The following is a 15,479-nucleotide window of genomic DNA, read 5'->3' on the forward strand; positions in this document are numbered from 1 at the left end:
CACGATATAACGCAGTGGTTCTTAAATGTTTTGGTCTCAGGACTCCTTTGCAATCTTAAAAATTTGTTGCTGTTCAGTCATTTCAGTCATGTCTGATTCTTCACGACCCCATTAGGGGTTTTCTTGGCAAAGATACTCAAATGGTTTGCCATTTTCTTCTCCAGCTCATTTTACATATGAAGAAACTGAGGCAAACAGGGTTAAGTGACTTGCCCACAGTCACACAGCTAGTGTCTGAGGGCAGACTTGAACTTCTGCATATGATTCTTCTTCACTCCAGGCCCAGCATTTTACCCACTGCACCACCTAGCTGCCCTGTCTTAAAAATTATTGAGGACCAAAAGAATTTTTGTGTATGTGGAGTATATCCACCGACAGTCACTGTGTTAGAAATTAAAAATGATTAAAAAAAACTTTTATATTTTTATTTATAAATTCATTTTAAAATCCCAATAAACCCTTTACATGTTAACAGAAATAACATTTTTATTTAAAAAAAAACAACCTATTTTCCAAAACAAAAAAGAGGTAGCTAGAAGAGTGATACAGTTTACTTAGTTCTCCGAATCTCTTTAATGTCTAGCTTAATAGAAGACAGCTGTATTCTCATATCTGCTTCTATATTCAATCTACTGCAATATATTGTTTTGGTTGAAATATACATGAAGAAAATTCAACCTCATAGGTAATTGGAAAAGAGAGTATTTTAATATGTAAATAACATCTTGGAATTATTATAAAGAAGTTTAGACAAACACATCACTCCTGACAGGATGTTAGAGAACCCCAATAGTCTATGGACCACACTCTGAGAGCCACTGACACAATGGATATAAAGCTGTCCTTAAAGCCCAAGTCCCACCTGTGACCATGGGCAAATCATTTCTCTTTCAGTGCTCTACGCAACTAAAAGGCTAAGTTGCAGAGAAGGAGACCACTTACATTAGCAGAAGGAGTTTGCTCACCTGCAAGTTCCCCATAGCAATGAAATCACAGATCCAGTCCCTCTCCCCATGCATATTCTTTGCACTCCTGTATTAAAATGCTATCCCTTAAAGGGTCTAAATTTACATTTTGCCATTAATTTGCCATTTGCATTACAGGGAATTTTTGCACTAAAAGAAAAGATTAACTCATGTTCGGTAGTCACATAAAACAACTATTTAGTATTTCTTCTTTCTGGTATCTTCAGTTGTCTCAGTTTCCGTGTGGACTTGATGCTTTTTTGTCAATTAGGCACCTGTTAGGCTCTCAACCAAGTTTTGTCATTTTTATTCGGTTAATGTTAATATCTCATAAAATAAATATGCATGTGTGTGTGTGTGTGTGTGTGTGTGTATATATATACACACACACACACGTGTAAATATACATGCATATATACATTATACTTATATGTATGCACTTATATGTATTTGTATTATGTACACACACAAAGACATCCTTCTCATCTATGAACCCTAATTTCTTAAATAGCATCTAGCAATATTTAACTTTGGAAAAGAGATATTAAAAAATAAAGAAGACCATTCTTCAATCAGAATATCATATAAGCTAACTATGATGGTCAGTCAATAAGCATTCAGTCCATCAAACATCTGAGATAAGCACTGAAGACTAAAAATACTACTTTTTACTGAAAGTGTTTAATACATACTGTGTTAATGGTTTCCAATTCATTAAAATAGGAAAGTTTTTGTTGAATATTTTCAGCCAGGTCAACCAGTTCTGACTATTTAAAAGAGAAAAAAAAATCACAGGAATCTCACAACAAATACTGAGACATTGAATGAATATTTAACCTATATTATACTCAAGATTCAAAAAACAATACATATATAATCACTTAAAATCAATTTAATCTGGTTCTTAAATAGAAAAATACAAATTACTCATAGGATGCTACCTAATTTATTTAGAGCTCGATGGAACCTTAGAGGTCACTGAATCCAACCCCTTCATTTTACAGATAAGGAAACTGAGGCCCAGAGAAGTCAGGTGACTTGTCCAAGGTTACCAGGCAGACATGACAGAAACCCAGGGCCTCTGATTCCAAATCCAGTGTTCTTTCCACTAAACCCTAATGACTCCATTCCTATTGAAGGAAAACCAAAACCTAAAATAAAATTTTATTTGACAAACTTTAGCTAAGGTCACTAAAACTAGATGATAGTTTCATCATTACTACATATAGGTAGCATTTATGTAGCACATTAAGGTTTGCAAAGTGCTTTACAAATGATCATCTCATGGTATCCTCACAAGAACCCTGAGGGGCAAACTGAGGAACATGGTGGTTAAGTGACTTGTCCAGGATATTAATGCACTGTTGGTAAAGTTGTGAACTGATCCAACCATTTGGGAGAGCAATTTAGAATTATGCCCAAAGGACTATAAAAATGAGCATACCCTTTGACCCAACAATACCACTTCTAGGGTATACTATGCTGCATTCCAAAGAGATCATAAAAATGGGAAAAAGACCCACAAGTACAAAAATATTTATAGCAGCTCTTTTTGTGGTGGCAAAGAATTGGAAACTGAGGGGATGCCCATCAATTGGGGAATGGCTGACCAAGTTGTGGTATATGAATGTAATAGAATACTACTGTGCTATAAGAAATGATGAGCAAGCAGACTTCAGAAAAACCTGGAAAGACTTGTATGGACTGATGCTGAGTGAAGTGAGCAGAACCAGGAGAACATTGTACAAAATAACAGCCATGTTGTGCGATGGCTAATTTTGACAGACTTAGCTCTCCTCAGCAATGCAAGGATCCAAAACATCTCCAAAAAGTCTCATGTTGGAAAATGCTATCCACATCCAGAGAAAGAACTATGGAGTTGGAATACAGATCAAAGCATACTATTTGCTCTTTTTTTTCTGTTCTGTTCTGTTTTGTTTCTTTTTTCTTGTGGTTCCTCCTACTGGTTCTAATTCTTCTTTACAACATGACGAATGTGAAAATATTTTAATAGGAATGTATATGTAGAGCCTATATCTGATTGCACGCCATCTTGGGGAGGGACACAGAAAGGGAGAGGGAGAAGATTCAAAACTATTATGGAAGTGAATGTTGAAAACCAAAAATAAATTAATTTTAAAAATTTTAAAAAAAGAAAAGAGAGAGAAACCTGTCCAGGGTTCCATGGCTAGTAAGTATCTGAGGCTGGATTTGAACTCAGATCTTCCTGACTCCAGATGCAGTGTTCTAGAATCATCATTCATGTTAACACAAAGATTTTAAGCATTAAAGATAGCAAACTAATATTCTCTAATCTCTGGGCTGAAAAAAAGCAATAGGTGAACTGTCTCAGGATTCAGGAAAGCTTTCCTTATACGTGTATTTGTTAAGCACACAAAGGATGCTGTCAATACAAGCCACCCACCGCACCTACACAGTACATACAGGAGTTCAGTGAATACTCACTGAATGCAAGAAATAATGAAAAACAATTCCATTTGGCCGCTTGAAAACCAAAACATTAAGCAGTGTCCCTGGCCCTCCTTCCCATGACTAAATTACCTGCTCTTTCAGGAGCTGTTCACAAGCTTCATGCAGAGTACCTGTCTTCGTGGATACAAAAAGATACTGTTTCTGCAAAGACTCCAGATGCTGAAGAGCTCTGTTAACATCATTCAGTATAGCATCACACTGCTCCTGAAACCCAGACAAGTAATCCCTCATCTGTCTAGAAAATAGAACCAAAAGGGGATTGGCACAAATGATACCAGCAAGCACAGTCAGCAAATAGAGTTACATTACATGTTTATGAGAACCCTTGAATTTCAGGAGGGAAAGCTCAAGAAAAGCTCATGAAAAAATGATTATGCTCAACAAACATAAAGCTATAAGCTATAAACTGATTCAGTACTTAAGAAGGCAGGTCACTGACTTTGTAGGCAAAGTCTTAAGTCATAAAACTATAAAGCACAAAGTGACTTCAAAAACTTTAAGTGTCATATCACTGATTTGGTTTTCAAAAGATTGGACACCAAGCACTATAACAAAAACAGCTGCGCACACACATCACCTTCCTACTTAGCTAATATTAAATCATATTAAATGACTTATTGAAGCAAAATACACCTAAAAATTAAAGTCCATCTTTTAGCTTGCTGGTGTTTTAGCACATATTTGATTATGTTGTTAATCACAATTCATGACAATGGAGGAAAACTGTGTGGTGCAGATTACTGGGCCATAAACATACTACTGAAAGCAACTTCAGAGATCCTCTAGTGGTGAAACCTCCTCATTTTACAGATGAGGAAACTGAGGCCAGAGAGATAGCATAACTTAACAAAAGTCAGACAGATATTAAATGGCAGAGTCAAGATTCAAACTGAGTTCTTATTACTCCTATCTCAACACTCTTTCTCTATTGCAAGTTGTTCCCTATTGTAGGCTGGTTTCCTGCTGCTACCTAACACGCTTCCTGCTACAAGAAGTGATAATAACTCACATTTGTATAGTGCTTTGTAAACAATAAAAGGCAGCTAGATGGTGCAGTGAAAAAAAACAGAGCTTAGAGTTAAGAAAAGCCGAGTGCAAACCAAGCCTCAGACACCTAACTAGCTGTATGACCCTGGGCAAGTCACTTAACTGTTTGCTTCAGTTTCCTCCAATGTAAAATGGGAATAATAACAGGACCTACATCCCAGGGTTGTTGTCAGAATCACAGAAGGTACTATTTATGAAGCACTTAATATAGAATCTAGCACACAGTGGGTGCTTAATAAATGTTTCTTTCTTTCCTTCCTTCCATAAAACTCACATTTATTTAGATAATTCCAAACAACAAAAATTACAAATTTAATTTCTATTAGTCTTTCAACTACATGTGTATATTTATATATACATACATGCTTATTTTTATGTTTCACTGGGGCCAATATTCAGGAGTTTTTATTCCCTAAGTACACATCAACTAATCCATCACAGTTAACTAGGAAAAAGAATGCTTAATTTTGAGCCAGGAAACTTGGTTTCAACTCACAGCTCTGACCTTACTATATGACCTTACGTTCTATGAGCCTAACTTTCCTTCTCTGAAAAAACACTACTTGCCAAGTGCTTCATAAATCTTACCAAAAACAACCAAAACATGTATATGTAATGTTTTATGGTTTACAGAGTGCTAAATAAATTTCCAGGTATTAAAGCGGAATAAATATGATTGGTGGCAGCAGGTGGCCAGTAAAAAACTAAAATGTATAAGATCCAAATAGGGATAACTAAGAGATGAGTAACTATTTTTTATAATTAATCCCAACAATCACACCACAAATGTCTCTGAAGATCACATGAGGTACTTAAAACAATTATCCTACTTTTCACCAACAAGCATGTACTTCACCTCAAGCTCAGAAAACTTAATTTACATTGCACAAAATAACAGTCAATGGTAGCAAGGGGAGCATAATATAGTTAGAACAATACAAGTAAAGGTAAAATCATCTTTATAACTTTATTCTTTAAATGTGTGATACTTAGTAAACTAAAGAACCACTATGGGAAAAATCTCCAAAGAATTATAAAATCCAAAACTGAATTTGCCTGTCAAAGTGACTATAAACTAAATTCATATTTATCTCTATCATTTCCAGGTAGGAAATACTGCTGAAGGAAGGTAAAAATTAAACCTGTAAATTGTACAAATCATTTAATGTCCTGTGCTCAGGAAACTAAAATTTACTTTAATGGATGATCTAAATAATTCGTGCCTAGCAAAAAAGCTGGGAAGTCATGAAGATTTTTTTTCCTTATCAAGTCCAGATCATCTCCAAGACATTTTTGAGAACATCAATGCTTCTAATTCAATTACAGACTAAGAGAGTTACATTGCTCTGAGAATGCTAAGTTATTACAAGATAAGAATACATCAGTCACCTGTGTCTTATCTTTCTACTAGATTATACCTCCTCCACTAAGGAAGAAGCTCCCCAGCATCTAACAGAGAGGCCTATATATACATAGTAGATACTCCCTAAATGTCTGCTGAATAAATCACTGGAATGAAAATTGTCCAGCTACAAACCATGCAACACAGAAGACGGTCATCACCAAGCCTTCAACCCAGCTGTTACTGACACCAAATGGAAAGAAACATTCTCCTTTCCAATGGGCTCTACACACACACAGAAAGTCCCAGCCAGCTGACTCTCACCACAAATGCCCATGGAGGCAATGTGCTACCAAGAATAGAGAACAGACTTCACATTCCAGTGGAATTACTTCCCGCCTTCAAGCTAAATCTGGAAGTCCTGAGTCTGCATCTTACCCTAGGCATTTACATGGGCAACTGACTTCATTTTTCAGAACTACCATGTCCTCAACTGTACAACAAAGATAATAACAACATGTGCACTGCAGATCTTCTGAAATTGTGAAGATTAAATGAGAGAAGGGCCCGACTAGAGTGACAGAAATAAAAGCTACGATCAGCCTCACTCAAACCCATCACATGATCACAGCAGAACAGACCTAGAGCTGGAAGAGTCCTCAGAGGCTCTGGTCCAGCCCATTCATTTCAAAGATGAGGAAACTGAGTTCCTAGCCCAAGTAGGAAACATCAGTGGTAGGATTTGAACCCAGGTCCTCTGACTCCAGGGGGAAGTTCTTTGCCCACGGTACTGCCTAATTTGGGGTTCTTCTATAATGGCCACCAAATTCCTTATTTCCCTCCCAATCTATCAGCCTTGGCACATCTCCACTTGTCTTTTTAAAAGAAAATTGTCTAAGCGTTATCCCACAGTATTCCTTCTGATACCTGAGTCATTAAGAGGCTACAAATGAGCCAAATGTTCAAGCTGTTACAAAGTAAGGGTTGTCATTAGAATTCTCCCAGGTGTTGATTCTGGACAAAGACTTTTCCCTCAGAAACCTTGGGGAATCAGATTATTGAAAGCTTCAGGGGATAGTGACCATGACTTCAAAGGAATAACATGCCACAAACAAGAGAGCTGCATACCTATATTTCGTTCCTTCATCTTGATCCATCTGGGTTTGTAGCTGTGCAAACCACGAGAAGAACTAGAAAGATAAAAGTATCAAACTGTCAGTTTTACAAAAATATACAGAATGAAGTGGACTAACACACCACGTAAGTCCCCAAGGTCCTAAAGCACTGTCTCTACTTTTACTTTTGGAGTGTCAGACAGAAAGCATTAAGTACGCTTTAGGGTCCAGAATTCAGAGGAGAAGAATTCAAAGGTACAGTTATCAAATAACTTAAAATTCAAGAGAAAAAAAGCAAAAGATATCAAAAAGTACTAACTACAAAGGTTTTCAAGTTTTCAAGAGAGAAAAATAACTATTCTTAAATAGGAAAGGTTTGAGGTGAGATAAAAGGGATTATTAGAAAAACAGTAGCTAAAGAATAAACCCTTCATGATAAGAATAAACTGATGACTGATGTTGACTAGCTTGCCAAATCTGAGTGTCTCATAGTGTTATGTGTATATGAATGGTTAATTATAATTAGCAAGAAATCTAAGACAGACTGCCCACCTGAAAAAAGTCTAGTACTAAAAAATATATTGATATTAACCCTAAATCCAAACTGAAAGTCATAAAAATGCCCTGAATAACACAAAGCTATAGGCACATTACAAAATGATTTTCTTATGCCATACAAAGAGGTTCCTTGGATTCTGATCCAGAAGAGAACTTAAAGATCACTACCAAACCCTGCACTTTGCAGGTGAGGAGACTGGGACCCAGAAAAGCTGAGTGACTTTGTAGGTTCTCTGACTGACTCTCCTCCACTGCCTCCATGACACCGTGCTGGCTCCATTAAAGTACTGTCAAGAGTCCAGAGTAGAGGTTATGAAAGCAGTGTCAATGAAAGCAGAGGCACAGGAAAATGTGACAGAACATGACAAGTGACCGAGTATGGAGGGGGTAGAAGGGAGAAGAGCAAATCTATATTCACTTTGATGTTTTAAGCCTGGCTGACTGTAAGAATGGCACTTTTGACAAAAAAAAAAAAGCTGAGAGACAAGATAAGGAAAGGTAAAGGGAGTGGAAGATAACAAGGGAAGACTACTTTCCTCTCAATGCACTACGCTATCATAACTTACGAAATATAAAATTCAGTAATCTTAATCTATTTTTCAACTTAGTTATTATCTAGACCAGAGGTTCCCAAACTTATTTGGCCTATTGCCCCTTTTAAAAAAAGAAGAAAATTACTCAGCACTCCCCTGGAAATCTACTTCCTTTAATCCTTTAACTTTTTTTAAAATTTGCACCATTTCAAAAAACATATGCATATATTTTTAAATAATACATCTTAAATTTAATAATTTATTATAAACTTGTGGGGTTTTTCCTGTATTGAAATTTTGATGATGCAATATTTTGTCGTGTAACTATATAGTATCATATTGTAAACAAGTCATTACACACACACATTCCTGCCGGTGCACGCTGAACTCCTCAACAATGTGTGACACACTCACCTGCCAATGCTTGCTTGTTAAGATCCATCTGCAGACTTGACCACATATCAGTTATAACTTGCATTCTGAGTGTTTATTTGGAAAATAATATAATCACCACAACTCTAATTCTGTTATACAACAGATGAAACATGTACAAATGGTTCTTCAAAATTTTCTTCTCTTCTCTTCTTTCTTTATGCTTCCACTGCCCCCTTATTTTTATTCAACGCCCCTCAACTGCACCTGAGGCTACCACCCCCTGGATAGCCCCAGTGCCCCACTTTGGGAACCTATGATTCTAGACTTTCATTGTTAACAGAATATTTGAAATAGAAGAGGTGGTCCAAAGAAACTGTTTAAACACTAGGTTTTATTATAAATAAAGTAAAACTAAAAGGAGAAAACTAGGAACAATAAATATATGAAAAGCAAAAGTGCACATCTAAAATACGTAGACAAAATCTAAAGGCAATAACAAAAAGAAGAAGGGTTCTAAGAGACAAGAAATTATTATCATATCTGGCAACAAATTCCCATTTTATAGCTGTGCTTTGCTTCTACACGGTATGTTATGTTTATTTACTTTATGTTACTAAGATTGTTATGTGTACCTGTTGTATCCCATTAAAGTGGAAGTCCTTGGGAGTAGACTGTTTCTCTTTTTGTACTTGTATCCCCAGCATTTAGCCCAGCACCTGTCACATGGCTAGCATACTACTTTTCAGGCTAGAATTTATACCTAGCACTTCAAAGACTGCTTTACATGTTAACTCATTTGATCCTCACAATGACCCTGTGAGGTAGAGGTTATTATGATATCCATTTTACAGATGAGAACACTGAGGTATAGGGGTCAGCTGTGGCAGGTTAGCGATACAGTAAAGAGTATTGAACCCTGTCAGGAAGACCTGAAATTAGATCCATCTTGGCTACTTGACTCTGAGCATGTCATTTAATCTTTGTCTCAGCTGTGAAAAAACAAATGAGATAATATTTGTTAAGCACTGTATAAATAAATACCAGTATTGTGATGGTGACGATAATGATGATGATGATGACAACGACATGACTTGCCCAGGGTCATACAGCCAGTAAGGATCTGAAGGACAACCTAAATCAGTTTTTCCTGATGCCAAATCCTGCATGCTATCCACTATACTATCCAGCTGATAATGGATAATTTTTAAGTAAGTCTTTGTCTCATGAACTAAAATTCCATGGGAATCATCCAAAATGTATCAATTAAAATTTAATAAAACAAATGCTATAAATTCACCCCTAGATCAACTAAAAAAGGTTCTATTGATAGAATATATATCTCTACTTATCTAGAAAATGACTGAGAAATGAGTTTTTATATATTTAAAAATTAGTCACTACTGACATAAAACCATTGAGTTTTCTCCAAGTATTTTCATTGTTTTTGTTTTTGCTTTTTGGTGAGGGAACAGGGGTTAAGTGATTTGCCCAGGGTCACACTGCTAGTGTCAAGTGTCTGATGCCAGATTTGAACTCAGGTCCTTCTGACTCCAAGGCCGGAGCTCTATCCACTGTGCCACCTTGCTGCCCCCTTTTTCTAAGTATTTTCAAATAACATTTCAAAGCACAACCTTTTTTCTAAGCCATAGCCCCTTTATTTGACATTACTTACAATATCTAAAATATACTCCTTATTAAAGCTGCTGTCAGTTACCTGCTGCGCAGTTTCAATTCTTTCTTCTTCCATGCCTAAAGAGGCAAATCCCTTCAAAAGAATATCCTCTGTAGATTCTGGCACCGTTGAAGTCAGAGAGATGGATAGGGATCGGGAGGTTAAACTGCACAAGTCTTCAATAGGGAGCTATAAAGAAAGGGCCACAAAGATATTTAAATAACTTTTAAAATCTCCAAATATAATTACAAGTTGGGCCAACTAATTCCCTACCACCTGAAATTACTTCTAAGATAAAGAAATATAATCATTAACAGCAAGCATCTTATGGCATTACTGAATGTGTTTAAAAAAACAAAGCTATACCATAAGAGGCTAACGGTGACACTTCATCTCTTCCTTATAATCCATAATGTATTTCATACACAAGCATGACCCACAAATACCACCAAGAGTCTGCATTCATTTTAAGTTATCTTTCTAACAGAATCATTGATTTAGAGTAGTAAGCGACCTTGGTGATCATCTAGTCCAACCTACTGCATTCTACAGATGAGGAAATTGAAATCCAAGATGGGTAAGAAAGTGAATTTGTGCTCATCTGGTCATACTCTCCCACCTAATTCCCCTTGTGATAAGTGACATGCTTTCACAAGAGTTGTGAGAAGAGTTAGGGGTGTGGTCTACAGCCATGAAGCTTGCTGAAATTCACTACCTCAGCTCTTTTAAAGCTTTGAATCCCTCCTCAAGCCTCTCATCCTCCCGCGTCTCCAACCTCTCAGCTGAGAACCTCCCCTCATATTTGGGGCCATTCACTAAGAGCTCCTTCTTCTCCCTTCTTCCTCAACTCAGCCAGATGCCTTTCTGCCACTCTCTCCTCCCTGTCCTACATGAAGAGGTGGCCTTTCTCTTTGCCAAGGCAGATTCCTCTACAAGCACAAGTGATCCCATTCCATCCCATCTTCTCTAGCAGATTGCTCGCTCTATCATCTCCACTCTCTTAATTATTTTCAATATTTCCTTATCTACTGGCTCTCTCCTTCGTGCCTACAAACATGTCCATGTCTCTCCCACATCCTCAAAAAATCTTCACATGGTCCATCCATCCCCACTAGGTATCAGCCCATTTGTCTTGGCCTTTCTGTAGATAAAGTCCTTGAGAAGGGTAGGCTATCTACCAGATGAGCCTTCACTTCCTTTCCTCTCATTCTCTTAACTCCCTACAGTCTGGCTTCTAACCTCATCTTTCAACGAAACTGTTCTCTCCAATGTTACTAACAAGCTCTTAGTTGCCAAATAACTGCGAAATCTAATGGACCTTTCTCAGTCATCACTCTTGATCTCAGTGCAGCCTCTAAAGTCAATTACTTCTTCTAGTTGGAAGAGGTGGTTCAAACACTACCAAGATTACAAATTATACAACCATGGGAAGGGAAAAGGAAAGGAATAAGCATTTATATAGTGCCTACTATGTGTCAGGTATTGTGCTAAGCACTTCATAATTATTATCTCATTTTATTCTCACAACTCTGAGATGTAGGTGCTATTATTATTCCCATTTTACAGGAGAGGAAAATAAGGCAGTTTTGGGGGGGGGGGTTTAGAGACTTGCCCAGGGTCACATAGCTATTAAGTACCTGAGCTTGAATTTGAACTCAGATCATCCTGACTAAAGGCCCAGTAGGCCATCCACTACACCCCCTAACATCTCTAAGCTTCAGTTTCCTTATCGACAAAACAAGGATAATACCTGAATCAAGTTGTTGTTCATTTGAATATTAAATATTTTGTAAAGTTCCAAGGGGTTAATTTTTTAAAGGGATTGCACAGCTTTATGTCCCCTGGCATCCATTCTCTCTCTGTGATGGACCCTACAGTCCAAAGCATCTTAGGACCACAGAATTTGTCATATAACTTGCTAGGCATCATAGAACCATAGCTCTAGAGCCAGAAGGGACCTCGGAGGCCATCTCATTTAATCTCCTCATTTTTCAAGTGAGAAAAGTAGGATCCAGAAAGGAACAATGACTTGTCCAAAGTCACAAGCAGTAAGTAGAAGAGCCAGGATTCAATTAAAGGTTCCATAACTTCAAGTTCAGTAGTTTTTCTGATCTCATTTAATTTCCAGATACTTTACTTCACAGGTACCAAACACACAACCCACAACACCTCCTGGAGCCTGAATCAAATTAAAATATAACTAAGAAATATCTAACAAAATAAATAAAAATCCAAAAGAACATAATTCAAATATGTGGTTTTCTAAGTCAACGTGCAGCCTGCAGGAACCCTTACACAGGGATTAGTGGCCCCCATTTCTATTTGAGCTTGATACTACAATTTTTTAGTTCCCAGGGTTCTTACCCCTTCCCATTTCTCCTTGAGCCATCGTCCAGGGCAGTAACCTTTGTGGAGATGAGACCTGACAGCATCCTCTACATGTACTGCAGCAGCCACAGCTACTGAAGCCCCAGAAAAAACTCTCATCACCAAAGTCACTGTCAAATGCTTCGATATCAGAAACAGACATGGTGTCATTAGTGGAAATGTCATTAAATAAGCAACATTAGCATTTGCTTTGCCACTTTAAGAACACAGGGCCTTTCTCCCTGATTTGCAGCTGAAACTTCCTACGTGTGTTCCCTCCCTCATTAGAAAGTGAGCTCCTTGAAAAGCTGGGCTGTCTTACTTATCTATTTGTATCACCTGAACTTAGCACAGTGTTTCGCACTTAGTAAGCATTTAATCCTTTTCATTCATTTGTTCATTCATTCCTCCAGAAACTAACCTATATATTGAGAACTAGCACCTTGACAGATTAAAATCCACAATCTAAAGATAAACAGTTTTCTCAAAACTGCCTGTTCACTTAAACTTGTTAAGCACTGAGGCAACAACAGATGGAATTTACAGCTACCTGACCCATCTTAGAAGGCAGATCAAACTAAATAACCTCCAAAAATCCCTTCTAGCCCTCCAGGTCCCTGATTTCAAAGTGTTAGCTGAAGACATCAGGTTAACATGCCTCTCCAGTCCCAGAGACAACAAAGTATCCTCAGGAAGACTAGTGGAGGCAAAACAGAAAACATTTCTTCTCTCTTTGTACAAAGCCAGGTTGCCTCCATCGCAACACCAGACCCAGACTACTAGAACTGGAAGAGACCTGGACTACTAGTACTCCATCACTACCCCTACTCATTTCACAGATGAGGTAAGAGAAGACTGAAGAAGATAATACTGTGTTTTTCAGCAGCTACACCTCAAAGAAAAACATAACAGTCTGGGAAAAGTCAGGGGAAAAAACCTAAACTATCAAATGTATAGTAATACTACCATATAAAAAAGAAGTTTAAAATGACCAGGGCTTTTAAGTTTAGAAAGATGAAAGCTGAACTAGCATACAGTCGATGTTTATATCATGAAAGTACAGATAGGGTTGTTTCAGCAGCCAGAAAGTTTCCACAGCCCATAGGGCCTACCCCACAGGCTTCTTCCTTCAACTCAACTACATTTAACTGAGTATTTCTTCTCTTTCTCCTGCTACCATTAGCCTAAACTTTATCCATTAAAAGATGAAAGAAGGGGGGAAAACCCCACCCAAAGAAGTCACTGACATTCATGTAAAGGAGCTGTTCCCAGACTCCCACATACATATTCTCACAGAGTGAGTGAACACAAGTTAGTTCATTATATCCTGGAATTAGGGGGCACCATTAAAGCTTGAAAGACATTAGCTTAGATCAAACAAAGAATACCATTTTATATATCAAATTACAAAACTGTGAATTCGTTAGCCAAAAACTCATACAAATTGAAAATGTAAATACTGTAACTTCAAAAAAAAGTTTAAATAAATTCATGATAGGTTGTGAAGGGAAACTTAAGATTTGAGGAAATAGGGGATTGATATGGCTGGATGGAAAGAGCATCAGACTCAAGTCCAAAGATCCAAGCTCAAGTCCTGACTAAAACACTTTCTAGCTGTGTATTTCTGAGCAAGTCACTTAACTTTTCCCATCCCTGATTCATCATCTACAAAATAAGGGTAACAGAAATTACCTCACAGACTGTTGAGAGGAAAGCCCTCTATGAATTAAATGTGAAATACTAAATACTAAAAATAGAAACTAAATAGCAAATGTAAACTGTTATTATTCATTAACATCTAAATGATGAATCTAGGAAGGTTACTTATTAAGTGGATTGGTTGTGACACATTACCTCCAATAAACCTACTTCCAAAGAGAATCCAAAAAGTCAGTAAAAGCAAATAAAGCATTAAAAATGTCATTAAAAACTTACAATAAATTTTTCACCAACATATGAAGAATTATAACACAATGATGTACTTTGGTATAACAAGGGCAAATGATTCAAAATGTAGCATGAGGAATTGGGGTTGGATTCAAGACTGCATCTTTGACAGTAAGAAATTAAAGAAGAGATTAAAATCTCCAGTTTTGCATTCTACCTCATCCATGACTTTCTGAGCTATGCCTTTCCTTTTCCCTCAGTAGGACCCAAACTGACTTCTTTATCTTCCTCAAAAGAAAAACATCTGCTGCTCCTCCCAGTTTCCTTATCTGTATTGTTGATATCACTACTTGATACCATCAAGACTCAAAATGTTCCAGTCCATTTTACTGCCTAACTTCTTCCATCTGTCCTCTTCTCTCTATTCAAAGTAGAAACCACCTAGGTTAGGTCCTTGCTATCTCTTCACCATTCCCCCACCCCCACCCCCAATGTCTAGATAACCTCTCCCTGCCTCCCTTCCTATCCCCACTCTCAGGTCTAGCCAAGTCACTGCCCTACTCAAAAGCCGCCAATGCCTCTACTGCTGCTAGGTGGAAATATAACCTGATTATTCTGCCTTTCAAAGGCATGTATAATATGGTCCCAACTATCTTTTTCTTTCCTTTTTTTTTGCCCTTTTTTTCGGGGGGGGGTGAGGCATTTGGGGTTAAGTGACTTGCCCAGCTATTAAGTGTCAAGTGTCTGAAACCGCATTTGAACTCAGGTCCTCCCAACTCCAAGGCCGCAGCTCCATCCACTGCACCACCTAGCTGCCCCTGGTCCTAATTATCTTTCCAGTCTTTTTTTTTTCCAAACACATCTTCCCTTCAAATATCCTAGAATTTTTCTTGCCCTCTACAGCCTCTGTATATTCACGCAGGCTGTCCCCTATTCCCGGAATGCACTCCCTCCACATCTGTCTCTGCCAAGCTCAAATAGCACCCTCCTCCTTTCCCTCCTGCTCCCATGTCCCCCTAAACCCCACACAATCCCCCATCAAAGTGTTCTCTCCATTCCCAATTTTCTTAGAATATTTTGTCTGGCTCTCTTCTTTGTCCCAATACTATTTATTTTGTGTTTATA

The 15,479-nt window shown here is 37.6% G+C and overlaps 1 protein-coding gene across 1 annotated transcript in view; it reads right to left on the minus strand.

Moving 5' to 3' along the window:
* Positions 1 to 15,479, minus strand: part of COG3 (component of oligomeric golgi complex 3) — a 75,104-nt gene that overhangs the window by 52,987 nt on the left and 6,638 nt on the right. Inside the window, exons 2-5 of the mRNA XM_020971337.2 lie at positions 10,143 to 10,289; positions 6,976 to 7,037; positions 3,528 to 3,693; positions 1,658 to 1,732 (exon numbers count right to left, since the gene is read on the minus strand). Of these exons, the coding sequence (XP_020826996.2) occupies positions 1,658 to 1,732; positions 3,528 to 3,693; positions 6,976 to 7,037; positions 10,143 to 10,289 (450 nt within the window). The remainder of the gene's footprint in view (positions 1 to 1,657; positions 1,733 to 3,527; positions 3,694 to 6,975; positions 7,038 to 10,142; positions 10,290 to 15,479) is intronic.

This window comes from Phascolarctos cinereus, unplaced genomic scaffold (assembly GCF_003287225.1).
Source record: "Phascolarctos cinereus isolate Bilbo 61053 unplaced genomic scaffold, phaCin_HiC Scaffold_7;HRSCAF=346, whole genome shotgun sequence".
NCBI classification, from domain to species: Eukaryota; Metazoa; Chordata; class Mammalia; order Diprotodontia; family Phascolarctidae; genus Phascolarctos; species Phascolarctos cinereus.